The sequence below is a fragment of the Notamacropus eugenii genome, chromosome 3, assembly GCF_028372415.1.
Source record: "Notamacropus eugenii isolate mMacEug1 chromosome 3, mMacEug1.pri_v2, whole genome shotgun sequence".
Taxonomy (NCBI): domain Eukaryota; kingdom Metazoa; phylum Chordata; class Mammalia; order Diprotodontia; family Macropodidae; genus Notamacropus; species Notamacropus eugenii.
In genome coordinates, this window is record NC_092874.1 from 232886442 (window position 1) to 232913272 (window position 26831).

Consider the following 26831-nt stretch of genomic DNA (forward strand, 5'->3'; position numbering starts at 1 on the left):
GGTGAGGACCCACATGTACAAAATATTTATAGCAGCTCTTTTTGTGGTGGCAAAGAATTGGACATTGAGGGAATGCCCATCAATTGGGGAATGGCTGCACAAGTTGTGGTTTATGAATGTAATGGAATCCTATTGTGCTATAAGAAATGATGAGCAGGCAGATTTCAGAAAAACCTGTAAAGACTTATATGAACTGATGCTGAGTTTAGTGAGCAGAACCAGGAGAACATTGTATACTGTAACAGCCACATTGTGTGATGACTAACTTGGATAGACTTAGCTCTTCCCAGCAATACAAGGATCTGAGATAACTCCAAAAGACTCACAATGAAAACTGCTATTCACATCCAGAGAAAGAACTTTGGCATCTGAATGCAGATGGAAGCAGACTATTTGCTCTCCTTTTCTTTTGTTGTTCTGTTTCTTCTTTTTCATGGTTCCTCCCTTGAGGACTTTCTCCTGGTCCTGGGAGTTCTCATATTCTTTCTTGCAGTCCCTATAAACTTTGCTTCAGGGTGATATCCGCTATAGGTAAGTTGATTCATTGCTTAGCTGGGCTAGCTTCTTTTGGGCAAGGTGTCAGTTCACTAATGGGCTGGGTCAAGAAGTGCCATTGACTTGTGGCACTTGTTTCTTGCCAGGGGAGTTTATGTGCCACTGCTACTAGATCTAGTGGCATCTGCTAATGACTCTGGTTGCTGAGGGAGCCCCTGATGGTGTGCTGACCTTTTGAAGCCCTGGGAAGGGAAAACACAAAAAGTGAAGAGGGCGGGCCATATAAATCCTGTTATAATCAAATTCTTATAGCCAGGCTTTTTGGCTGTGCTGACTGAGTTCCTTCTGTCTCCAAAACCAATCAGAACCTTTTTTTTTAAAAAAAAAAAAATCACCACATAGTACAGACTCCTAAGTTATTCAGAACAGGCTTCAAGATTTCTAGTATTTGTTGGAATGGGCATAGGCAGATGATATCTAAGTGAGCTTCAAGGACTAGATCATCACTGGTCAGTCCCTCACTAGCCAGTCTCCTTCCTAACAACAGAAGATACCCGAGTCAAAAGTAATGGACTATTTTGTCACATTTCATGAGCAATTCTAAACTATTTTTTGAAATGGATGGACCAATTCACAGTTCCACTGAGTAAATTAATATACTTAATTTTCCATATCCCTTCTAAGATTGAATTTCTCTATATTTTCTCATCTTGGACACTTTGATAGGAATGAATTAATGTCTCAGTTACTTTAATTCGTCTTTTTTCTAATTAGTGATTTTCAGCACTTTTTTTGTCTCTCTTTTTGCAATCGATTTTTATCAAGTATCCTGTAGATATTTTTAAAACTATGCTTTGTACAAATGTTTTCCCAGTCTATCTTTTCTTCTTTTTATATTTGCATCTATCATGTTGGTGCAAAAGTTTTTTATGTTTGCATAACCAATGTTGACTATTTTGACTTTTATAATATTCTTTATGTAACAGTTACTCACAAATTCATGTTATCTCTGTTCTTTTGAGAACTATGACCTATTATTCACTTTTATCTTTTTAATAGTGAAATATCTTGTATTTAGCTAGTTTATCCATTTGGAATCTGCTATGCTTTAAGATGGTAGTCTAAAAAAAATTTCTGATAGATTATCATTAACTTTCCCAAAAGTCCTTGTTAAAGAGTCTTTCCCCCAATATTTTGTTTTAAAATATAGAGAATCGGAACTACCCAACTTATAAAATAAGTTAAATTATGATGTTGCAGAATTTGTGACTCTTCAGATACATGTAATTCATTGCTGAATTATATTTAATATTTTTTGATATTTTGATGTGTCACTTTCATTTAGCTATTACGATGATTACTAATATTATATTGGTTTCCTCCTTATTTACAACACCTTTATTTAAAGTGGTGCTTTGCATTATATGTGCATCATATTTGAATTAGTACACTTCGTGACTTTAGTACAATTAGTGATTTAGAACAATTAGTGATTTTCAGGGAACCAAAATATTTTGACCTCAGAAAGAAATGTAACATTTGTTTTAAAAGTCTTTCTTGTAGAGACTATCTTTACTGTTGTAAAGATACTCTTTACTTTTATCTTGTAAAGATACTTTTTATCTTGTCTCTTTAATTGGTAAGAAGCTTGGGGAGTAATAGTTTTTAACTGTCATCCTATGAAAATTTTGTTTTGGCAGGTTTTTGGGGAGACTGAGAAAAGAGAACTAATGGACGTGGACCAGAAAAGACAGAGAGATAGGATAGAGGGGTGAAAAGAACCCTTGAGAAGAGACTTTGCTTGGTATGGTGAGTGAACTCTTATGGTGGAAACTGTTCTCAGAAGTCAGCTTCAGTTTCATTAATGGTTAAAGGTTCTTTTTGTTCTTTTTCACAGCTAAAATATGGTAAACAGTTACTTATCTTCACGTTATTATTGATTACTTTGCTAATAAAGGATAGTAAGATTTTTTTTTTAAAGGAAGTTAGAAGTTTTGGTATATAGAGATATGAGCCTCTGCTTATTGAGAAAAGGGTTCTTTTAAGTTATTAAGTGAATAAACGCTGGAACGGTAGGCTCCAAGTTAGTGGATTAATCGATGAGAAAATTGCAATTTTAATTGATTAAAGAGAATAGATCCAAACATACAACTGGATTGCCCCAGTACTCATGGATGATGAAAATTAATAAGGTGAGGACTCAAGAAACAGAGTGAAAGGAGCTTCCATAAATACTCTGTGGTTTTTGGTGTGAAGTTAAGTGCCTGCAATGGGGCGTCTGCTGAGCGTACAAAGGTTCCGTCTCAGCTGGTTGGCAGTAGAGGCTTAAAGGGGAGAAACACAGGCCAACCACGTAAAGAAACGGACCGCTCTAGCACCAGCCCCTGTCTCTATGGTTTCGGAGTAGTCTCTTCGGCTTCCTTTGCGGTGCATTGTGGGAGATAGAGTCTCCGCTTCGCTGGACCACACGAGGGGCGGACGGATCGGAGACTTCATTTCCCAGCGGCCAGCGCGTTGGTGGACTCGCCGGTCCGCAGAAGCAGGAGCGCTCGGGGCTGGCAAGCCGGTTCCTGTTGCATCAGCGGCTGCGTGGAGGCAGAAATGCGGCTTTTCCTGAGCGACGGCGCCCCGGGGAACCTCCCTGTCCTGGCCGCAGCCTGGCGGGCGGGGGCCCGGGACAAGCTGCTCATCAGCACCGTGGGCCCCGAAGGTACTGGGAACGAGGCGCCAAAGTCCGGCTCCTTCCTCTCCCGTCCCCGTTCCGGATCCCCGCGCCTCACCCGGCCTGCCTTATCACCTCCCCTACGATCCCCTTCCCCATTTCCCCCAAATCCTTTGGTCTGCCCTCCCCGGGACCCTCCCCTTGGTTCCCCCGGCCCCAGCCTCCCTCTCATTCATTCTGCTAGCCTACAACTGCCCCCCCCCTCCCCCGGCCTCAGTGCTGATGTGTTCCTGCTCCTACAGTTTGTGTGCTTTAAGTGAATCTATAGTTAGGGTTCAGTGGGTCTGTTCTTATTCCTGTCTGTTTTCCCGTTCCCTCTTACCAGAGTGTGTGGTCCCCTTCTTGACTCGGTCTAAACTGCCAGCCCTGAAACTAGACAGCGGTCACTATCTCTTTTCTACTAGTGCAATTTGCAGGTCAGTGTTGGTTGGTGTAGGTTGCGGGGAGGGAATGGGGATGGAGATTGTGGGAGAAAAATCAAGAAATAAAGTCTGATGGCTGCTGTTCTCCAGCACTGGTGTCATTGTGGGAGGAAAGAGGATGGGGCCATCCTTGGCATAGACTGATGATCATACCCTACCTCTTTCTTTTCTGACAGGTACTTCTTTTTGTTATGTGGTTGGGAACAAGATGACCTCACTAACCAGTGGCTGGAATGGGAGACAACAGAGCTACAGGTGGGAACTGTGGCCTGACAGGTGAGGAGGGCTAGGAGCCTTTTGTTCATAGTAACTTTATTTTCTTCCCCTTCCTCCTGTAGCCTGTCCTTTCTGTTGCCCTTTACAACTTGGTGGTCCATGGGAAGAAGGGAGAGGATGTCCTTTCTCCTGTCCGAAGGGCATTGATCCACATTGACCATAGCTTGAGTCGAAGAAGCTTCCCTTTCCTCGCTGGGGTGAGTGGGGACTGGGGGTACAGGGAGGAAGGGATTTTCTATGAAGAGCTAAGTTGGCAAATTTGTTCTTCTTTCTCTTCTTGCTAAAGGATTCGGAATCTTTGGCTGATATCGTTCTGTGGGGAGCGCTATACCCTTTACTCCAGGATCCAACTTACCTTCCTGGTGAGAACTGTACTTATTTAATCCTGCTGGGTGGAGTTTTGTTGGAGGATCCTGGCAGGGGGTACAGGGGGTAGAGAGAAGGGAGGATGTATGTAGCTCAGAAAAAAACATTCTTTTTTGCCCATTCTAAGTTTCTGACTTCTTTTCCTCTTTCTTTCCTGCCCTGGTGCCCAGATGAACTTGCTGCCTTGCAGACCTGGTTCCGGACCCTGAGTGTCCAGGAACCATGCCAGCAGGCAGTTGAATCTGTGCTGAAAAAGCAGGGGGCCTTGGCTCTGCGGGTATATCTGCAAAAACAGCCACAACCCAGTATTCCTTTAGAGAGACCTATCAATAATGAACCTGAGGTATGAAGTGGGAAGGAAGCAGACTTGTGGGGGATCCCCACATTTGATTGGGGAGTCTGAGGTGTATGGGGGTGGTTAGAAGATGGACTTGGAAACATTGTTGGGAGGAAAGAGGAAGATTTCCCTTACCCTGGCAACTGCTCTTACTTGATGGGGCATGGGTGGGGTTCCCTGTCCACAGGAGGATGAGCTGTCTTCCCACACACTTTCTGAGGAGGAGATTGCCATGGCTGTAACAGCTTGGGAGCAAGGACTGGAGGCTCTGCCTCCAGTTAGACCACGGCAGAACCCTGTGTGAGTAGGAACATGTATTTCTTTTGTTTCTTCTACCTGTTTGTAGAGGGACTTTTGGGTAGATTAGTCACTTAACCCCAGTTGCCTCCAGAAAACCAGAACAAAACAAAAAAAGTGCACTGAGGCTTTTGGGATACCATATATAGCCTTTCAAGGAAGGTAGAAAACACACACAGAAAAACAAAATACACTATTATAAGTGTTCTTAATGTTTGTAATGCAATATGTAGGTCAAAAGTAATTTACTACTGTCTGAGTACCTCACTGCTCTGTTTTTTAACCTGGGCCCTAGTCCCTTTGTTTTGAATCTATCCTTATAAACTGCCGGGTTGTCACCCTGACCTATCTTACTCCCCTTCTCGACAGGTTACCAGTGGCTGGAGAAAGGAACGTGCTCATCACCAGCGCTCTTCCCTATGTCAACAATGTCCCACATCTTGGCAACATCATCGGTTGTGTCCTTAGTGCAGATGTCTTTGCCAGGTAGATCAGGGGGCTGGGGAAAAGACTGGAGTGGGGAAAGTCCAGGGGGTTGAAAGGGGATTCCTGGGGAATGAAGAGTGATTGCTGGAGGGAGGGGTGGGCTCTGAGGAAAAACTATTGTGCTCTGGGGATGGAGGTGAGGGAAGGGTGTCAAGAATGACAGGTTGGAAGGCAAAATCCACTCTTCAGGAACCGGGGCCTAGAAAAAGGACCTTGTTAAAGGGTGGTGAATGTATTTGTGAGGAGTTTTGTGATTGAATTCCCAGTGCCTAGAATTATTCCTTGTACACAGTCAGTTCTTAATAAATGCACTTTTTTTTGGACTGAGGCAAGTGGGGGCCAGTATTGGTATACGTATAGATTGTCCCTTTTGACCACCTTGTTGCCCTCAAGGTACTCTCGACTACGCCAGTGGAATACATTGTACTTGTGTGGGACGGATGAGTATGGAACAGCAACGGAAACCAAAGCCATGGAGGAGGGCTTAACACCCCAGCAGATCTGTGACAAGTACCACGTCATCCACGCCGACATCTACCGTTGGTTTAACATTTCCTTTGACTTCTTTGGTCGGACCACCACCCCACTTCAGACCAAGTAGGCTGACATGGTGGGGGGCATGGAGTGGGTGGGGTAACTGAGAAAATGAAAGGGTAACTTGACAGAACCAAGGCTGGGGGTCTGGCAAACTCCTGGAAACTTAGGCAAGTTGAGTAGTAGTGTGTTTTGTTTTTTAAGTATATTTTTATTTAATTCATTAAATACATAAAAATATTTTTAACATTCCTTTTTAAAAATTTTTTTGAGTTCCAAATTCCCTCCCCACCCCTGAGAAGTGAAGCCCTTGTATATCGATTCTACTTGTGAAGCCATGAAACATTTCTATATTAGTCAGGTTGCAAAAGAAAGCACACATACAAAATAAAGTCCTAAAAGTATAGCCATGTATTTTCTTTGTACAGGAGTCTATATTAATGTTAGGAAAGATGAAAATAAAAGGAAAAAAAAGCATGATTTACTCTAGTGGGTTTTTCCTTCTTGCCTCTATTATCCTTCTCCCCTTTGCTCACGAAGTGCAGAAATTATCCTTTACCATCCTTCTCAGAACCTCTAGGTTATAAATTTCTGGATGTAGTTCTATCCCAGATATTCAGAATCATATTAAAAAAACAGATGTTGTCTCTGATCTCATAGAACTTTCCCTCTAATACTTAAGAGTTCAGATTCCAGGCTTTGGTAGTTACTAGTTTTGTGACCTTAGGCAAGTCACTGGGCCTCAGTTTCATCATCTATAAAATGGGTTTGGGCTAGATGATCTTCAGTGTCCCTTATACGTCCAAATCTATGATCCTGTACTATCGTACTATAGTATAGAATAGTAATGTATTGTCAACAGAAATACAAACACTTTAAATTTTGTTGAAGGAAAAGGTTATCATCAAAGATTATGGTGGCATTTTGGGGAGTGACCCAAAATGGGTGGACTTCTCCCAAGGCTATTTGGAAGAAGCGAACAGGAAGAGAAATAAAGCCAAAGCCTTTCTGCTTTTTTTGTTTGTTTTGTTTGTTTAAGAGCCTGAGCATGCCCTATGCTGATTCTGCCTTGGTTCCTCTGATTTTCCCTTCTTCCTTGTGCACCCTCCAGGATCACCCAAGACATCTTTCAGCGGCTGCTAGCACGGGACTTCTTGCTCACGGACACGGTAGAACAGCTTCGGTGTGAGCAGTGTTCTCGCTTCCTTGCTGACCGGTTTGTGGAGGGTACCTGCCCTTTCTGTAGTTACGAGGAGGCCCGTGGTGACCAGTGTGACAAATGTGGCAAGCTCATCAATGCCATTGAACTAAAGGTCAGAAAAAGCCCAAGACAGACCTATCCATGTCTGGTAACTTTCCATGTTTTCACTCTCCAGCCAGGGCTCTGAGACTCCCCCTCTGCCCCTCTCCACCTCAGCCATGTTCTTATTATTTACGTGCTAAACCTCGTTCCTGCCAAGGCCTTTCTGCCTTCCCTTTCAAGGGTTGCTCTGTGTGGGACCAGCTCAGGTGGATAGAGCCCCTAGTTTGTTTTGTACCTTCATGGTTTTCTCCCTGTTCTTTCTCTCCTCACAGAAGCCTAAGTGTAAGATATGTCAGGAATCCCCTGTGCTGAAATCTTCCCAACATTTGTTCCTGAACCTGCCCAAGGTAAATTCGGTTTTTTTCCTGTTACCCCATTGATTTGTATGCTCTCTGTTCTGCTGACTCTGCTTTCTTCTTCCTTTCTTCTCCTCCAGCTGGAGAATCGTCTGGAGGAGTGGTTGGGCAGGACTCTAGCTGGCAGTGACTGGACACCCAATGCTCGATTCATCACACGTTCGTGGATCCGGGATGGGCTCAAACCACGATGTATAACTCGTGACCTCAAATGGGGCACTCCGGTGCCCTTAGAGGGCTTTCAGAACAAGGTCAAAAGCTTGACAAAATTCTCTACTCCCTCTAAATGAACTGGCTCTGAAGCCCCCGTGCCCTGGAATTGGCTCTGGCCCAATGGGATTGAATTTGTTGGAGATTGCATTGTTTTAGTAGTAGAGCCCAGCTTAATGAGTCTTGACTATTTGTCAGTTACCATTCTTACCCTCCTGTTTTCTCTTCACCTCCTTCTACTCGTGTTCATCCTAACATATGTCCCCTCTCCTGATTCTCCAGGTGTTTTATGTTTGGTTTGATGCCACAATTGGCTATCTGTCCATCACAGCTAACTATACTGACCAGTGGGAACGCTGGTGGAAGAATCCAGAACAGGTAAACTGTACTTGAGCCTAATGTTCTGGGGATGGGTGTTTGGAGAATGAGGATGTAGAAAGAGGGAGAAAGAGAGAGGGAAACGGGGAAGGAGGGAGAGAGAGAAGTGTGTGTGTGTGTGTGTGTGTGTGTGTGTGTATGTGTGTATGTGTTTGTGTTTGAGGGGGGAGGTGTCTCTCTCCTCCTGAATAGCTGATCTCATTGAGATTGTTCTCCTTACTCACACTGCCCAGGTGGAGCTCTACCAGTTCATGGCCAAAGACAACGTCCCTTTCCACAGTGTTGTCTTCCCTTGCTCAGCCCTTGGAGCCGAAGACAACTATACCCTGGTCAGCCACCTCATTGCCACAGGTGCCCTGAATGATAGGGTAGGGGTAGGTGTAATTGTGGGATTTTGAAAGACAACAGGAGGATGAAATCAGTGACTGTGCCCTCTAGGTGATGTTTTTGGGGAAAAGAAATAAGAAATTCCAGAGAATCGAAGGAGATGGGCTGGGGCAGGGGCAGGTAGGAGAGCCAAGGTACCCATTTCCTAATGGAAAGGTCTGGTCAGCAGAATTGGGGCAAATTTTGCCTGACTTGCTTAGTTTGTTGAGGTGTGGTGTGAAGAATTATCCCTTTTCTTACTCTGGCTAGAAGTTGTAGTTAGAAAAGCTTATTTTTCAAATGTTTTTCTAAAAAATTATTTTTTGCTTTTAAAAATTAAATTCCCCCCCCAAAGTACATATTTTAAAAATTAATCCATCTTCTACTATCCTTGCTAACCCCTTCCATCCCAAAGAAGTTTTTTTTTCCAAACCCACAGTAAATCCCTCAGCACATATTTACAATACATATTTAAATGAATGCCTGAAAATCTATGTCTTTCTTTTCTCTATCAGGACATATGGAGTATTTTATTTTCATTCTTTTGACTGTCATTGTGTTCATCAGCCTTCTAAAGCCTTTCAAAATTGTTTTTCTCTTTAATGTTGTTACTGTTGTATACATGGTTCTCCTAATAGTAAGGTTACTTTGCATCAGTTCATTTAGAGGTCTTCTCATTTTCCTATCCATTTCACCTTTTATGATTGTTGATAGCTTAGATTTCTTCCTTTGAAAACTGCCTATTCATAGCCTTAATCATTCATCTATTGGAGTTCTTAGTTTTATAAATTTGAATAAGTAAAATATATATGTTTATATGTATGTGTCTTGGAAATTAGACTTATAATTAGAGAAAATTGTTGGAGAGATTTTTTTCCTGGTTACCCATTTTTTCCCTAATTTTTATATGAGGTTTGTGCAGAAACTTTTAAAATTTTATATAGTTAATCAGAATTGTACTTTTTATTTTGTGTGATTGATCCTCTGCCACTAGTTTGGTCATGAACTCTTACCCATTCATAGACTTCTTTCTTGCTCCTCCAATCTGATTACAATGTGACTTTAGTATCTTAGTCATGTATTCCTTTGGAAAATCTCTTGGCATATGGTATAAGGTGTGTTACACTGCTTTCCAGTTTTCCTAGCAGTTTTTGTCAGTCAGTCCTTCCCCCAGTAACTGAAGTGTTGGGTTTATCAAACACTATGTTACTGTGTCTCTTCTTCTGTATGTTGTGTACATAATGTGTTCCAGTGATCAGCCTGTTTTTTGTTTGAACCAGTACCAAATCATTTTAATGTTAATTGCTTTCTAATATAGTTTGAGATCTGGTACTGATGAACTACCTTCCTTTATACTTTTTTTCCATTATTATCCTTGAGATTCTTGGCCTTTCATCCCTTCATTTAAATTTTGTTATTCTTCTAGCTTCATAGACTGTTCTTTTAGGAGTTCAGTATAGTACTGAATAAAGTAAGTTAATATAGGTCATATTGTCATTTTTGTTATATTGGCTTGGTCAACCCATGAGCAATTTATATTTTCCCCAACTTTTTAGGTCTGACTTTATCTGCAAAGAGTGTTTTATAGTTAGATTCTTATAGTCCTTGGGTGAATCTTGGAAGACAAGATGTGTATATAATGTATGTGTGTTATGGATAATCAGTTAAAGTTTCCCTGGTATGGGTGAGGGAGGAGCTGACATCTGATTGGTTGGTTGTTGTTCTTCGTCTACAAAGAGGACCAAAATGACATCACCAGTGTGTCTGACTGTGGGTGATCAGACCAGTACAAGGTTGGAATGCTCTACTACAGGTTGAGCACAGATAGTCCATTTGAATATTTGGGGTGGATATCCCAAATTTGCATGCTGCGTTTACTTTGTACTGTCTCAATTCTCCTTTGCTCAAAGAGCACAGTATCTTTTCTGATGCGGGCATGCCATGCTGAGCTGTCCTGTGCCAGTGTCTCCCATGTTGCACAGTCAAATCCAGAGGTCTTGAGAGAGACCTTGAGAGTATCCTTGTATTGCTTCTTCTGGCTGCCATGTGATCGCCTGCCCCATGCAAGTTCTCCATAAAATAGTCTTTTTGGCAAGCATACATTTTGTCTCCAAACAACATGGCCAGCCCATCAGAGTTGCACTCTCTGAAGCATAGTTTGAATACTTGGCAGTTCAGCTCAAGCAAGGACTTCAGTGTCTGGTACCTTATCCTGTCAGGTGATCCTCAGAATCTTCCTGACAGTTCAGATGGAAGCGATTCAGTTTCCTGGCATAGCGCTGGTAGACTGTCCATGTTTCACAAGCATAGAACATGTTTATATGGGGAAGTGGGGTGGAATATTGCTAATGTGGGAATACCTTGATTAGTGAATATGAGGGGGTTCTCAGTGTGTGAGGGGAATAGGGAGGAAGAGACTCATCCTCATTTTCCCCTCCCTGTCTAGAATACCTGAACTATGAGGACGGGAAGTTCTCTAAGAGCAGAGGTGTGGGGGTGTTTGGAGATATGGCCCAAAACACAGGCATCCCTTCTGATATCTGGCGCTTCTACCTGCTTTATGTTCGGCCTGAAAACCAGGACAGTTCTTTCTCCTGGAGTGACCTGATGCTCAAGAATAATTCTGAATTGCTTAACAACCTGGGCAACTTTGTTAACAGGTGACACTTAATGCGGGAAAATGTAGTCTGGGGAGGTAGTAGGGGTGTCAGAACTTTGTTCTGTGACTTCCTTGTTTCCTCGAGCTGGTGGGAGGAGAGGTGTGGTGAGGGAAATATAACTTCCTTCTTTTGGGAAGGGTTGGAGGCTAAAGAAAACACATGGAATCCCTGTGAAGCAGTTGAAAGAGCTGGGTAGGAATATGTTGATTTGAGGGTATGGTTAAAAAGTTGTGTTTGTCCTTCATTCTCAGAAGAGGACCATGACATCAAGACGATGACAAGACTTGCAATTGACTTTGGTTTAAGGGAGGGCTATGCAAGGTCACCAACCTCACTTTCTTCTCCTGAGCCATCTGGGTCCAGTGGCCTGATATTCATCAGGATGACTGGATATGGCTCAGGATGCAATGGGAGACCCTGGCCTCTTCAGGCTGAGGTCTTACCACATTCTCATGTTGAGTGAGACATACCCATTCAATGAATAGGCTTCTTTAAGTAGTTACTCCAGGGATGGCCCCTTTAATCCAAAAAAAAGAGTCATACTGGAAGGGGAAGACCCTCTGGTTCCTGGGTAAAAGAGAAAGTTACTATTTTGTACAAAAAAGTTGTGTGTGGTTAGAAGATGGGGATGTGACAGGAGGGAGGAGCCAAAGTGGAGTGTCAACTAAAGGTTCCCACCTTTGATTGAAAATGGACTTCTAAAAATAAATCTTCTGTTCATTTTATGAAACTGTAAATATCTTTTTTTTATTATTTTTATTTTGGAGGGGGAAGGCAAGGTATTTGTGACTTGCCCAAGCTCACTCAGCTAGTGTCAAGTTTCTGAGGCTGGATTTGAACTCAGTCCTTCTGACTCCAGGGCTGGTGCTATGTTCACTGCACCACTAGCTGCCCCTTAACTGTAAATAGCTTTACAGATATCTTCCTCCACAGGGAAAAAAATGTAATAGAGGTTACTTTTTTCCTGAGAAAATTTTAAGAATGGTGGCTATGAAAGATAGAAATGTGCTTCTGTAAAACTTTAATTACTTTGTAGCCATTCTGATGCCTAGTGATCTCTTCCCCAATCTTATATGTCTTCTTATCCCTTGCCCAGGGCAGAGGAATGTCTCCCACAGATGGGAATCCTCTTAACTACTTAGGTAGTTAACTAGGAAACTAGTTGTCTTGGATAGGAAACCAGTTCTGTCACCTACTCCTTTTTTCCGTTTCATTAGTGTTTGATGGTAACGTAAGTCATAATATTCATCGGCTGATAATTCTGAACTTGATATTGTCCATAAAATTAGTATGTGAACTACTTTTTCAACTAAGTGGTGAAATTTTGTAAGAATCAGTAGAAGGATCACTGCCTGTACGCTGAGTGCCCATGGCGTGGGGCAGAGGCTTACACAGGGGAGAGGGAAAGAGGAGCATGGCCTCCCACGGGAGGAAAAACGGAAAAGACATATTGAGACACACACCTAGGGTACCCAGTTGGACTAGATAAACTCTAAGATCCCGTGACGCAGACCTTATGGTATCAATTACATGAATGCTGAGGAAATGTGGGGTCATGGCAGTGGAGAAGATTTCAGGACTGGGGAGCTTTTGTTGGCTGAACTTTGGCAGGTAGGTCTGGACTCAACTTGCTCTCCCCCTTTTTTTTCCCCCAGAGCTGGGATGTTTGTGTGCAAGTTTTTTGGGGGCTTTGTGCCTAAGATGATGCTAACTCCGGATGACCAGCGACTCCTTGCCCATGTCACATTGGAGCTACGACAGTACCACCGACTAATGGAGAAGGTCCGGTGAGTACTCTAATTTCACTTTCCCTCCAAAGATTTTCTGGAATGGGGAAGGCTCTCTTCCTCATTCCTCCATGGTCTAACCTTTGACTCTTCCCTCATAGGATTAGAGATGCCCTCCGCTGTATTCTTACCATTTCACGGCATGGCAACCAGTACATTCAAGTGAATGAGCCCTGGAAGCGGATCAAGGGCAATGAGGCCGATAGGTAAAGAGGGGTGGGCGAATCTTCACTTTCAGATGGGGCTCTAGATGCCTACAGGCCCCTGAGTAATATTTCCGCCCTTTGCAGGCTCCGTGCTGGCACAGTGACAGGTGTGGCGGTAAACATGGCGGCCCTGCTTTCCATCATGATGCAGCCGTACATGCCTGCAGTCAGCGCAACTATCCAGACCCAGCTGCAGCTCCCACCTGCAGCCTGTGCTGTCTTGCCTACTGACTTTCCATGCTTCCTGCCTGCCGGGCACCAGATTGGTATAGTAGGTTGTCTTCCAGTTATACAAACCATTTCAGAAATTCTCTGTTTTCCTTGGAGCCTTTTCTGAGAAGGGAGAGTTGACACCGCCCTTCCTTTCCCCCCAAGCCCTCATTTTGAGTAGGAAGTTCCCAAAGTTTCTGATTTTCATTCTGCAGTCTATCTTATCTTCCACACTGTCATCCTTCAAATGTAACATAAAGAATGCTGTTTATTAGATTCATCTACACCTGCTTTGCTCTGGCACTAGCCCTATAACATTTGTTATCTGAGAGATCCTGGGAGTTGTCCTTTATGATACTATTAGCATGCTAGCATGATCTCCTGCTTTCCTTCCTCTGAAGCCTATTTATACTTTGGCCTGTATAGTTCTCAGGTTAGAGTTCTATGTATCATCTTCTCTAAAAGGTATCAGTCTTTATTCCCTATTCCACTTTATTTCTTCTAAAACTCCTTCAAAGGTTCGTTTCAAGAATGGCAGGAATCAAAGCTGTTGCTCCTTTTATGCAGTCAGGCTTAACCTTCTCTTTCCTCACAGGTTAGTCCCTTGTTTCAGAAGCTAGAGAACGACCAAATTGAAAGCCTGAGAAAGCGCTTTGGAGGGGGCCAGGTAAGGAAGAGGGAGGGCATCTGTGCTCTTTTTCCCCCTGGATAGTTAAATAGCCCTTGTCATGACTTTCTACTATTCCATCTCTAAAAAGCCTTCCTCCTTTTCCTCCCTTTGTTCCTTTTCATTCTATTAGTACTTACCAGTAGCTTCTCTTTTTCCTGTCTTAGCTAGAAGATTCCTTGGAGTTAAAGGTAATCACTGTCCCTACTGAGTTGTTAAAGGGATAATTGCAAGCATGTTTCTGTGTGGGGAGGGAGAATTTATGCATGGGGTAAAAATGATCCCCTTATTCCTTCTGAGGCCAAAGTTTCCAAGGCAGAAGCCCCCACAGACCTAACAGATCCTGAACAGATCAAGCTGTTAACAGATGCAGTGACAAAACAGGTGGGTGTAGGGAAGAGAGAGGGGGCTGGCATTGGGGCTTACCCACTCCTCCTCATGCTCCCTTTCCCTAACCTCTCAGGGCAACATTGTCCGTGAGTTAAAAGCCCAGAAGGTGGACAAAGCCCAGGTGGCTGCTGAGGTGGCTAAACTGCTGGAGCTAAAAGGACAGCTGGCCCTGGCTGAAGGAAAGCCTCCTGAACTTCCAAAGGGCAAGAAGAAGAAATGAAAAGGAAAGCCCAAGACACCGTCTGACTGTGATTGAGTACAAATCATTTTAATACAGTGGATCAGAGATAATAAATATAACATCTATATACATGGTGTGGGACCTTCCCTTCAGAGCTCCTGCACTTGCTTATTCGCACCTAGCAAAGGTGGCATACTGGAGAGCAGAGTTAAAAGACCTCCACATCCCAGCCATTCATGACCGGGGCAAGCTGACCATGCGGTCAATCAGGGCCTGGCGTGTCATGTCTACCTCCTTGGTCAGTCGTTCGATCTCTTGCTTCAGTCGTTCATTTTCTGCAGCCAGATGGGCCACCTTGCGTTCGTTCTCCTGTTCCTTTTCTTTCACGCTTTGTTTCCGACCTCGAGGAGGGGACTGCTCACTGTGCCTCCGTTTCCTATTTCTTCCTCGTTCCCCCTGCTCCTCCTCTTCTTCCTGGGCCAGTGAGCTCTGGCTGGACTCAGGAGAGCAAGGGCTCTGGCCATTGCTTGTGATTCCACCTGGCCCAGGCTCCTCAGCTAGCCAGACCAGGGAGGTGGGATCAAGAGTAGTAAAGCTTTTCAGTTCTTCCTACGAGGAAAGAAAAGATGGTATGACACTAGAAAGAACCTTCACCTTAAGCTGTAGGGCCTAGTAGCTGTGTGACCTGGGGCTGGTCATTTTCCTCATCTGTAAAATAGAAATACTAGGTATACTCCCTACCTTGGGGTTTTAGCAGGGAAATTACTTTTGCAAACTTCACCTGTTCTGTTTCAGGGGGCTGGGCATATGTTCCTCCATTCTCTTCCGAGGACAGCACCTCTTGCAGGTCCTCATACCAGGCCTCTAGCTCCCAGCTCGACAGTGTCCCAAAGGAAAAGGGCAGTGGTTCAGCTGCCATCTCTGGTTAGATCGGACCCTGGGGAAAGAGTGTTGGCAGTGAGGATATTTCACAAAACAAGCTGGAAAATTGTCATTCCTGATAATACCTTGACATCTGTATAGAATTTATGGAAGAATATAGGTTTACATTTCAGGGTAACTTGTCATTTATGCTCCTCCTACCCTAACTGAGCTGCCTCCCAAATAAAAGCCTGCAAAGGGTCATCAAAAAAGAATAGTGAATCATGTAACTTCTGAGGACTAGGCCAGGGGAAATGAGCCTGTCCTGAATCCTTAAAGATACCCTGGCATCACCGTGGATATTCTCAAAGATTGGGGGAAAGGCCTGGTCAAATTTACCTGTTCTCAGGTATGGTGATGTATGAAGATCGACTTTCTTCTGGAACACTGCAGAGAATAGAAAGAAAAAGAGATAGTAAGTTCATTGGAAAAGTTTGTTCCTGTGCTTTCTTTCCTTCTCACTCTGGAAGCTGTCTGAGAGCTGTGCTGATCAGATAAGAGTCCGTACATCCTTCTCCTTAGTGTGTGGGTATTGGTCAAAGAGCCCAATTCCCTTTATTTTTAGTTGCTGACATTTGTCATCCTGGTTGCATAATGGAAAACATCCCAGGCAAATCACAGCCTTCTTAACATCCAAATTAGGCTACCATTAATTGCTGGAAAAGGGACTGGACTGGCACTTTCCTGATTCTGTGTCCCCTTGACAGGGCAGGGACAGCTGCAGCCCAGAGGTGGCAAGCAGCAGCAGCTTCAGGAATCCCAGGAGGCTGGAGACGCAATACCGCCCCCAGTATTTCTCTGCTGGGCTCTCAATCCCCTGTGGGACTCTCTCTTGCCTTCCTACATACAGGATGGGGCTTTCATCAGCAGTGAGGCTCCAGGCCAGAGGGCTCCAGAGTCAGGAAGGGGGCTGGCCTGATGCAATGGTTACATGGGGCTGCTTAGAAAGGGACACATGCTAGGGGGATGCAAGAAAAATTCAGTCTACTGGGAAGTGTAGCATGCCAATTATTACACTCAAGGTGCCCCAAACTGGAGAAATATCTGTGCTACGTTAATGAAGCTTCCAGGCTAGGGTACGAGGAAATCACTCCCCTCTGGGACTTCCATCATCCTTACTGTGTTCTAAATGGCCCATATTTCTAAAATTATCTTTGCAGAAAGGAGATGTTAAGCGTAGGGCCCAAGAGCACAAATCGAGCCCAGATTCTTGCGAGCCGACCAGGTAGGAGGGAAGGGGTGAGCTAAACTGTAGCCCCGATCCCAAGTTATCCAGGCTTGGACAACAGCTGAGGGGAGGGCTCCTGACACCTCTCACTGTAACTGGGCTAGTGGTGACAGCGCTCCCCTCGGGGGTCAGTCTCTTCTCCTCTGGCAGGCCAGCTTCCCCTTCCCCCCGCCCGAGCCATCACCCCGGTACTCGCAGGGAGCAGCATCCCACAGACTCAGTTATTCGTGACATACTGGGAGGAGGGCGGGGCTGTCCTTCCAAAGAAGGGGGAGGAGCATAAATCCTTTCCTACATTGGACAAGAGGAGCCTGCAGCTTTTCTGGGGGGGGGGGGGTGATGAGCTCTACAGGGCCCTAAATTTATTAGGATCTTAGGCTTTTAAGGTTAGAAAAGATCCTGGAAGAGAAGTTCACGTTTTCGGGACGCAGCCCCCGGAGTAGGGGGTGGAGCCCCTAATTTTGGGAGGGCTGTAAGTGATACGGGAGGGGAGAAGGTAGGGATGACACTCGCCTCGCTCCTCGGGTCCCGGCTCTGGTTCTGGCTTTGCCGCTGCCACCAGGTCATCTTCATCATCATCTATCCTTTGTCTTGTACTCAGGCGTCTGACCTCGACAAGGCCTCGGGTCCACGCTTTTTAAGACAGCCCTGCCCTCCTCCCCGGGGAGGGGCGGGGTGTCGAGACAACACCCAATAGGCGAGAGGCACGCCAGCTTCGGCCCCGCCCCGCCCCCTAGCTTCCACCACTCAGAAGCTCCTAGGCCCCCCTTCCTCCCGAGCCCCACTCTGCACGGGGGTAGAAGTCGCGTTGTACCCGGAAGTGGCTTCGGGTCACGAGGCTCTGGGGAGATGGGTGAGTCATGCGAGGGCGCGCGCCAGGGCGCGCGCGAGCCAGAGCGGGTAGGAGAAGAGAGGAGCGGAGGGATAGGGAGGAGGGCTGTGGGGCCGGGAGAGGGAGGGAGATGGAGTAAGCGAGGAAAGGAGGGCGGAGATGATGCAATGTTTGGCAACCGGTGTCTGCGCGCGCGCACGCGCACGGGCTGTGGTGGGCTGTAGGAGGCGGGGGCCCGGGCGGCCTGGAGCCGTGGGCGCCCAACCGCCAGGAGCGGCTAACCGCCCCATCCCGGGCCCTGCCAATGCCCCGGAGCGGCGGGGGGCCCTCCCGGCCTGGACGCGCCCCAGCCCCAAGTCGAAGCCCTCTCCTTTCTCCCCTCTTGGCCTCCTTTTGCTCATCTGTAAAATGGGTTGAGGGGAGGGGAGGGCAGGGAGAGAGCGGGCTGGCTGATGTCCGAAACTCCCACGCCTGCCACGGTTTTCCGTCCGTCCTCCGGAGGGTGACCTCTGCCTCCCATTGCACACACCCTCCCCCGCCCCCGACAAGAGCAAAGGGTCTTTAACTTTCATTCTTGGGTCATGCCAGCTTCCTCCAAAAAGGTCCTGCTGAAGATGCAGCAACCCAAGATTTCTGCCTCGAACCCAGAGGACTCGGATGGTCGCTGGCCCATCGAGCACAGACAGGGACTCGAGACTGTGATGGAAAACGTCCTTCAGATTATCTATTAAACGTGCTTATAGAGGAGAGAAAGATAGTTTATTTATAATCCAGTAGTGAAGTAATGACTCCGGGAAGTGGTAGGGCAGAGATTTTTTTGCACCCCAGTAGGCTGAGCACTCCTAATAAATGTTTATTGAAATGAATTTTTTAAAGTGATTTAATTCAGCATAACATTGAATGCTTGCGGGTGCCAAGAACTCCTGGACTCTGGGGGAGATAAGACACGGTCCCTTTGCTCACACAACATAGTCTATGAAGAGAATGAGCTATAAACACAAATAGAAAAATAATACGCGCTATTCTATATGGAAAATAAGACATACACGATAAACGTATGACGTTCATTCTTCCCTGAGGGAGGGTGCAGACTTTAAAAGACGTGTTGGGAATCCAGCAAGTGAAGGAGAAGGAATGAATATTTCAGGAACATTACAAGCCCTCAATTTTGGATTATGTGGAGGGGGGCAGTTAATTACCCCGATTAGTACCGTTTGAAGGGATAAGGATGGAAAAAAGACACTGAGGCCAGATTACGGAGGGAGCGTCTTTAGAGCTAATACCTTTTTCAGGAAGGAGGATATGCGGCCGGTCTAGGCAGAGGGAGGTTAATTTGGCCAGGGTCTACGGGAAGGAGGGGCTGGGTGCGAGCGCCGCCATCGCTGGCCACATCACTTCACCTCTGGGGGCTTCAGTTTTCTCAGCCGCCAAACGAGGAAGACGAGCATGCCGCCAGTCAAAAGGCGCTGTGGGAGCACCACACAAAGAGGGAACATTTGCCTCGTGCCCTCCTCAAGGCGGAGGTCGCGTGTTCCCGAGGGGACACGGCCGAGGCTGTCAAAAGGGCAAATGACAGGTGTGCTGGGATAAGCCTGAGCGCCTGTTACCTCTCGGTCAGCCGAGGATCTGGCCTCAGGTGACATGCTGAACTCCCGTCATCCCCGAAGGGGCCGTGCGCCCTGGGTCGGTGACAGGCGTAGGAGGTCTGGGGGAAGCTGCCCAACCCCCTCCTTTTAGGCATCGGGTAGGGGACTGGTTCTAGGTCGCCCCGATGGAGAAAGTAGTCAAGTTGAGATTCGCACTCAGGTCCTCGGCCTCCCGGCCCAGCCTGTACCGCGCCGCCTCTTTGGGGAGGCGCCGGCGGATTCCTGCACTTCCACTCTCCTTGGCTGTCCGGGGCTCGGTCTTGGGGCGGGCAAGGAGAGGTCATTGGTGGACCGGGAACTAGCTCAGAGCCCCGCGGGGAGGAGGGACGGGTTTGTTCCCTGAGGGATTGATGGGGGGGGGGGGGGAGGGCGGTGCAGGCGCGTGTCCGCATGCGCACTGCGTCCCCTCCCGTTGGTTCGCCGCGGTCCGCGGGGTGGGGGGCCTGACCCCGCCCCTCTCCCGTCCGGGCGGCGGCGGTGGCGGTGGCGGCGGCGGCAGCGGCGGAGCGGCGACCCGCGCGGGGCCTTCTGGGAACGGAATCCCCAGGGCTGCCCCTGGCCCCTATGGCGCATGCGCGGGAGGCCGCTCGGTGATCCGCGGCAGCGGCGGTGCTTCCTGCTAGGACTGGCCGGAGGCTCGGGCTACACCGACCCCCTACCCCCACCCCCTCACACTCACCCACCGGGCCGCGACTGCGCAGGGCGGGGCCGGCCGGCACTATGGGCCGCGGTGAGTGCGGGGGCCCGGCCCCCCGCCCCTCCCCCTCCCGTCCTGCCCCCTCCCTCCTCGGCTTCTTCCTTCCCCCCTCCCCCCGCTCTGCCCTCCCTCCCTCCCTCTCGCCGTCTCTGCTCCCTCCCCGCTCCCCCTTTCTCCCCTTCGCCTCCGCTCGGTCCCCATCCCCGCGCTGCTTCCTCTCACCTGCTCCCTCCCTCCTCGCCCTCCCCTCCCCCTCCCCCGCCACCTACCTCTGGGTCTGTCTCCTGCCTCCTGCGCCGCCTCCTTCCTCCTCCTCCCGACACAGCGCTCCCCCCTCCGCCCTCCCCCCAAGTTCCTTCCTACTCGCCAACCTCGCGTCCCCAGGCCGAGGCGGGCCGGCGGCGCGGGGTGACAGGGGTGCCGGGGGACTGCGAGGGGGGCCGGCGGGGCCCTCCGCCGAAACTCGGGGGAGGGAAATGCTACCCCGCCGGGGAGGGGAATGGAGAGGCGCCTCCACTCCAGGCCGAATGTGCTGGGGGGACGTCGGGTGGCCCCTCTGGAGGGCTTCGGGGCAATTCAGTCCTGGCACTCGGAGGGGTAGCCCGTCCAGCTCTCTCGGGAGAGGGAACTAGTGGGGGCTGGTGCCTGGCGAGCGTGCCCCCCGCAGTGCCCGAGGGCTCCAGAGGCCGCCCGGCCGAGTGTCCGACGCTGTCAGCCCTGCTGACGGGCCGTCCCCTGTGTTGCAGGTGTGGGCTAAGCCGGAGGCCCCGGCTTGGACTGGACACCACCATGTTTGCAGAGATGTTCAGGTAGCCGCGCCGCGGGCACCCCTGCTCTCCTGCCCCAGCTTCCCGAGCAGCCCCCGAACGCCCTGGGGCTCTAACTGGGGGCTGCCTAGGCCCGTGTAGGCATGCGAGTCCCACTGGGTTCTCCCCTTTGTAGCCAAGCCTCCCCTCATGCCCTGTCCTGTGTCCCTCCCTGCCCTTCTGCCAGTGCCCACCAGAGTGTCTGTGTTGTCAGGCGAATGGGAGCTGAGCGCGCACAATGAATGGGGGCAATGAGAGCAGCGAAGCAGACAGAGCTGGGGGCCCCGGGGCCTCCCCTGTCCCTATTGGCTGGCAGCGCTGTGTGCGGGAGGGTGCCGTGCTCTATGTCAGGTATGGACCTTTCCGGGACTTCCCACTGCCTCCGTCTTCCCCGTTCCATTTTTCCCCAGTCTGTTCACCTACCGCTCAGACCCCGTGCACCCCGGCTTCCCCCTCCTGCACCCCTTCAAGTTTCCCCTGGCCCTCCCCCACTCAGTTCACGCTTAGATTGTGCTGCCCCACCCCGGAGGATCTTGGAATTGGCTTAAGTAGCTCTGCCCCTTGGGAGTCTTTGCTGACCTTGTGCCCCCTAATCCCATCCTTCCTGACCCTGTTCCTCCCCAGTCCAAGTGGCACAGAGCTGTCTTCCCTGGAGCAAACCCGGAGCTACCTCCTCAGTGATGGGACCTGCAAGTGTGGCCTGGAGTGTCCACTCAATGTCCCAAAGGTCAGCATGATGAGGGTTGGCCGAGGTGGGGGAGCAGGGAACAAGCCCCAAACCTTCTTGGGTCGTGGCATCCATCCCATCATCTCTGCCTCCTCAGCCTGTCCATACCTTCTGCCATATATATAGGTTTTCAACTTTGACCCCTTGGCCCTGGTGACCCCGGGCGGGGCAGGGGTGGGGCCGGCAGCTGAGGAGGACATGACCAAGCTGTGCAACCACAGGCGGAAAGCTGTCGCCATGGCAACGCTATACAGAAGCATGGAGACCACCTGTTCACACCCCTCCCCTGGTGAGAGAAAGAGAAGGATTAGAGGGAACCTAGGAACCTGGGTGAGGGAGCCAGGGGAGGGGTGCTTCCCAGTCTGGGAGGGCTGAGCGAAGAGGATATGGGGGATACAGACCTGAATGGAGTGGGGGCTGCTATGGATGGGGGGAGGGGTGTGCTGGAGTGTGAGGCAGGGGTCAGGCAAGCAGGGACACCTGACAGAAGTGGAACTGAGGAATGAGAAGTTCTTGGTCGATGAGATTCCTGGCTTTGACCCTCTTATTTCTGATCTGTTGCAGGAGGGGGAGCAAGCCCCCAACTGTTCCACACTGTGTCCCCAGGTCCCCCGAGTGTCCATCCCCCTTGCCGAGCCCCTCCCATGGCCCCACTTAATGGGGGACCCTGTACTCTACCCCCAGAGCCACTCCCTGCATCTCCTCAGCCCTTTCCCCCTTTGTCAGGCCCTGGGGGTGTCTTTCCACCCCCAAGGCCCCCTGACCCAGGTACCCCAGGGGGCAGCAACAGCCCTTGCTTCCTCCCAAGGGGCAATGCCCCTTCCCCAGCCCCACCCCCACCCCCTGCTGTCAGTCTCAATGCTTCCCCATACATCTGGGGGACTGCCCTCAGACCCAGCCTGGTCCCTCCAGACCTGGGTTCTCCTCCTGCACCCCTTATTTCTTCTTCACCACCCACGGGGAGTGGTGAGCACCCTCTGGATCCCCCTTTCCACTGCAGTGATGCCTTAACGCCCTCTCCCCTGCCTCCAAGCAATAATCTCCCTGGCTCTTGTGGACCCCCCACTCAGCCACCAGTGTCTTCAGCCTCTATGCACCTGCCCTTGCCCCTGGTCCTGGGGCCTCTGGGAGGGGGTCCCATGGTAGAGGGGACTGGGGCACCCCCATTCCTTGCCAGCAGCTTACTCTCTGCAGCAGCCAAGGCCCAGCGCCCCTCACTGCCTCCCCCCAGCACTTTACAGGGCCGAAGGCTTCGAGCCCAGGCGCCCCCTCCCCATCAGCCCTCACCCCGTTCCCGCCGTCCCCGAAGGCCTCCAACTGTTCTCCGCTTGCTAGAAGGGGGAGGGCCTTTGGTACCCCGGCGGACCCGCCCTCGAGCCCCTGCCCCCCCATCTTTTCCTCACTCTGAACCATCTAATCCAATCCTCCCCTCTGTGCTATCCCTGCTGGGGCTCTCTACCCCTCCCCACTCCGATGGAAGCTTTAACCTTTCGGGGTCTGATGTACCCCTTCCCCCACCACTTCCCCTCTCCTCAGGGAGCCCCCCCCAACCCATGCACCCTATCCAGCCCTCCTTACCTGGGACTAGCAGTGGCAGCCTCAGCAGCATGCCAGGTACATGGATATTATGAAGCAGCTCCCTCTCCCCATGAGTGACTGGGTTGGGATAAATCAGTCACCCCCAGGTGTTTGGGTTGAAGGTTAGAGGGGAACTCCCTCCACATTGTTTGGGTTGAAACTGGACCGAGAGGCTGTTTCCCCTGGGCGATAGGGTGGGGTTTTCTTTTCCTTTTTCTGACTTTTCCCTCTTTTTTTTCCAGGTGCCCCTGCCCCTCCAGCCGCCACCAAAGCCCCCCCAGTCCCCAGCCCTGTCCTTCGAAGCACCCCTGAAGGGATGGGTCCGACCTGCCCTCTCCCCTCCCTTGGAGGGGGGGAGGCCTTCCCCTTTCCCAGCCCAGAGCAGGGCTTGGCATTGGGTGGGGCCGGCTTTCCAGGACTGCTTGGGGCCCTGCCCCTTCCCTTGGGTTTGGGGCAGCCTCCTCAACCTCCATTGCTTAGCCACAGTTTGTTGGGTGTGTTGGCTGGGGGTGGGGGGCAGCCTCCCCCTGAGCCCTTCCTGCCTCCTCCTGGGGGTCCAGGTCCCCCCCTGGCCCCAGGTGATCCTGAGGGACCATCACTTTTGGTGGCTTCCCTGCTTCCACCACCCTCCTCGGACCTACTCCCACCCACTCCAGCCCCTCCCAGCAACCTCCTTGCCTCCCTTCTACCCCTACTGGCTTTGGGTCCCCCATCGGGTGATGGGGAAGGACCTGGGGATGTGGCTGGGGGCCCAAGTGGGGAGTCATTTCCAGGTTTGGGAGACCTGCCTCCCCTCCTGTTTCCTCCCCTCTCAGCCCCACCTGCCCTCATAGCTTTAAATTCTGCGCTGCTGGCTGCCAGCCTGGACCCCCCTGCAGGGAACCCCTCCCAGGTGAGGATGGGGACAGAAAAGCAGGAGGTGCTGTTAGGAAAAGAAGTGCTAGGGAGGAAGGAGGTGTTCATCTTCCTAGATAAATTCTTCCCCAGGGGAAGGTCAAGGTTGAGTCACTGGCTGGGGGTGGACTCTGTCAGGCAGTGCTGCTGCTGCGGAAATACAGGATCTTGACCATTCACTGCCTGTGTTTCTTTTGACTCAGCCCTGTGTTCTGAGCACCCCCCAACCTGGACCACCTACCTCCAGCGTCACCACGGCAACTACTGACCCTGGGGCCTCCTCTCTGGGCAAGGCCCCTTCCACCTCAGGGAGAACCCCCCCACTCCTCAGCCCTCTGCTGAGTGCCAGCCTGCTGGGTAAGGCCAAGGAGGAGAGATCTCAAAAGCTGTGCCAAGTATAGGGGACGGCAGAGTGATCACTGAGGAAACTGCCTTATAAAACTTCTGGTTAATGGCTCGGGTCCCTGAATACTCACTGGATGGTCTGGGTTTGCTTTGTTCGCATAGGGGATGTCCTAACTTCCTTGCCTCATTCTCAGGTGACTTGTCTTCAATGACCAGCAGCCCTGGGACCCTTCCCAGCCTGCTGACCCCACCAGGCCCTCTTTTCCCTGGCCAGCTTGGGCTCCAGCTCCTCCCTGGGGGAGGTGCCCCCCCACCTCTCTCTGGGGCTTCCAGCCCCCTGACCTGCTTGCTGCAGAGTCTCCAGGTGAGTTTGGGACATTTGCTGCTCTTTTCTTCTCTGGAGGAAGCAGGCAAAGAACGTGGTTTCCTGCATTATTGTGGGTTGTATCAGGAAAGGAACGTCAGTGGTGTGGTTTGGGCCGACTGGACTTTCTCTTTTGCTCTGCAGCTCCCCACTGAGCAACCAGAAGCTCCCTGCCTGCCCCCTGAGAGTCCCAGCCCAACTGTTGAACCGGAGCCTGCCCGGCCCCCCCTCAGTGCCTTAGCCCCACCCCAGGGTTTCCCTGACCCCCCAGCTCCTGAGTTGTTGACTGGGAGGGGGTCAGGAAAGCGGGGACGGCGGGGAGGTGGGGGATCAAGGGGCATCAATGGGGAAACTAGACCAGGCCGGGGCCGAAAGCCTGGTAGCCGGAGGGAGCCGAGCCGACTGGCCCTTAGGTGGGGAGGACGAGGTGGTTTCAATGGACAGATGGAACGGTCCCCCCGAGGTCCCCACTGGCAGCATAATGGGGAGCTGGCTGAAGGGGGGACAGAGCCCAAAGACCTACCCACTCCCATGCCCCAGCCAGATGAGCTCAAGGTGAGTACACAGGAAGTGGTTTGATTTCACCAAGGATCAAGAAAGTGTCCCTTTCCCTAATCCCACTTTACTTGTTTCAGGTGCCCCCTGGGGGAGTTAGAAAGTCACGCAGGGGCAGGAGGCGGAAGAGCAAGTAAGTGCTTGACCCCCAACGGTGACTTTTGCATCCCAGCCTTTGCCTCTTTGCATTTGTTTGGAGTTTCCTAGCTGTTGTCTACAAAACGAACACATGTTCACTTGAATGACTTGGGAGTCTAACGCCCCAATAGAGACAGGTGTCCCAGTTCAGCAGCCTCACCTCTTGCTGGGAGATTGACCTTATCTCCTTATTCTCCTCCTTGCAGCCCCTCCCGAACCAGCAGCAGCTCCCGACAGATTACCCTGGAGCCTAGCCACATGGCCGGGGTGAGCAGGGAGGTGGGGGGAGGGAGAAGGAAAGTGGCGGCTGGGGGACTGATGGAGGAAGAAAGATTGCCTTGTTAGCAGCTGCTAGTGACCTTTTTGTACTCGTCCAGGTGGCCGTTCCCGTGACCCCCCGGCCCCGTCCTGGTCGTCCTGCCAAGAACAAGAGGAGGAAATTGGCCCCATAGCAGCCATACCTGGAGCTGGACCTGATCCCCACTCTGGGGGGAGTTGAGCCTTGGGAGTCCCTGCCAACCATCTGTACCTGTGGACAGAAGTGGGTAGGGGGCTGTGTATCCCCCCCCCCCAGCCCCCAAGCACAAATGCATTTCCCTCCCCCCATAATCTTGTCCTGAGCCATTCCAGGGGATAGAGAAGCTCACCTCACCCCAAAGCCATGTCACTGATAAGGTCTGGGGGGGTATTTGGCACCTCCCCCCCCAGGTACTAAGGGGAGCATACCCTTCTCCAGGTCTTATTTGCTTAAGTTATTTTTGCACAAATGACTCTTTATATTTAATTCGACTTCATTGTCCCTCTTCCCCAAGCCAGCAGGCTCAGTTTACAAACCTGTGAGCCACTGTTGGCTGCTGCCCTCCTTCCCAGCGAAAGGCACAAAGCAATAAGCATCACTCCTTCCACCCCTAGCCCCCTTCCCTCTGGCTCAGGTGCCTCAAAGCACAGATCCCACCCCGCCCCACCCCACCTCCACCGTCTGAAACACACGGAAGCCTCATTTTCAGGGTGTAAGCCAGGTTCCTTCCCCTTTTCCTCTGGGGTAAGGGGGGAAAGAGGCCTCCCTTCCCACACACACTACAGTGCCCCCTTTCCCCCATCAAAAATGCTCAGAGACGTTGTCATGACGCTGACGCAAGGATTATGCAACGCAGTCCAACCGGAGTGGCCAGCATGCCCAGCCGTCCAGGGGCTGCCTCATGCCTTTTCTTTTGTAAAGACAAGACCCTTCGGGAGTTTTAATTCTGTTTTGTACTTGCCCTGTGGGGCCTCCACCGCTTTTCTATGGGAGACACTCTTAATTTAACAGATAAGAATATTTTGAAACTCTGGCTCTGGGTCCATGTTCATTTCTTTTGTGGGAACAACTTATATTTAAAATTCTTCCTTCTCTTGTTCTGCGAAAGATATCCAGGATTCTTGCCATCCAGATTGGTTTTCCTGGACAAGGG

The 26831-nt window shown here is 50.1% G+C and overlaps 3 protein-coding genes across 7 annotated transcripts; 2 read left to right on the forward strand and 1 right to left on the reverse strand.

Annotated features, from left to right (window-relative positions):
- The first annotated feature begins 2992 nt into the window (after window positions 1-2992).
- MARS1 (methionyl-tRNA synthetase 1) lies at window positions 2993-14778 on the forward strand. Of its 2 annotated transcripts, XM_072655173.1 has the most exons (22): window positions 2993-3205; window positions 3543-3633; window positions 3816-3894; window positions 3978-4112; window positions 4202-4277; window positions 4452-4624; window positions 4806-4918; window positions 5285-5401; window positions 5795-5998; window positions 7047-7248; window positions 7511-7585; window positions 7675-7845; window positions 8087-8182; window positions 8416-8533; window positions 10995-11208; window positions 12864-12995; window positions 13097-13201; window positions 13286-13472; window positions 14007-14078; window positions 14246-14269; window positions 14379-14462; window positions 14542-14778. In XM_072655173.1, exons 1-22 carry the CDS (start codon window positions 3097-3099, stop codon window positions 14686-14688), a joined length of 2724 nt encoding a protein of 907 aa, XP_072511274.1. In that variant the 5' UTR covers window positions 2993-3096; the 3' UTR covers window positions 14689-14778. The 2 variants fall into 2 exon arrangements, with proteins under 2 accessions (XP_072511274.1, XP_072511275.1); XM_072655174.1 differs by lacking the exon at window positions 14246-14269.
- DDIT3 (DNA damage inducible transcript 3) lies at window positions 14716-17445 on the reverse strand. Its single transcript, XM_072655177.1, has 4 exons — window positions 17312-17445; window positions 15910-15957; window positions 15431-15586; window positions 14716-15258 (listed from the first exon to the last, which is right to left on the reverse strand). Exons 3-4 carry the CDS (start codon window positions 15566-15568, stop codon window positions 14884-14886), a joined length of 513 nt encoding a protein of 170 aa, XP_072511278.1. The 5' UTR covers window positions 15569-15586; window positions 15910-15957; window positions 17312-17445; the 3' UTR covers window positions 14716-14883.
- A 2282-nt stretch (window positions 17446-19727) lies between these two features.
- On the forward strand, window positions 19728-26711 carry MBD6 (methyl-CpG binding domain protein 6). 4 transcript variants are annotated; one of them, XR_011977235.1, is made up of 14 exons: window positions 19728-20006; window positions 20720-20782; window positions 20994-21130; window positions 21404-21506; window positions 21633-21795; window positions 22071-23120; window positions 23327-23976; window positions 24182-24335; window positions 24518-24687; window positions 24832-25242; window positions 25323-25375; window positions 25587-25647; window positions 25758-25925; window positions 26494-26711. XR_011977235.1 is itself a non-coding variant. In XM_072655171.1 (13 exons), the coding sequence occupies exons 3-13, from the start codon at window positions 21018-21020 to the stop codon at window positions 25830-25832; spliced, it is 3003 nt and encodes a 1000-aa protein (XP_072511272.1). In that variant the 5' UTR covers window positions 19728-20006; window positions 20720-20782; window positions 20994-21017; the 3' UTR covers window positions 25833-26711. The 4 variants fall into 4 exon arrangements, 2 of the variants coding, with proteins under 2 accessions (XP_072511272.1, XP_072511273.1); XR_011977236.1 differs by having other exon boundaries at window positions 25758-25921; XM_072655171.1 differs by having other exon boundaries at window positions 25758-26711.
- Window positions 26712-26831: the final 120 nt, after the last annotated feature.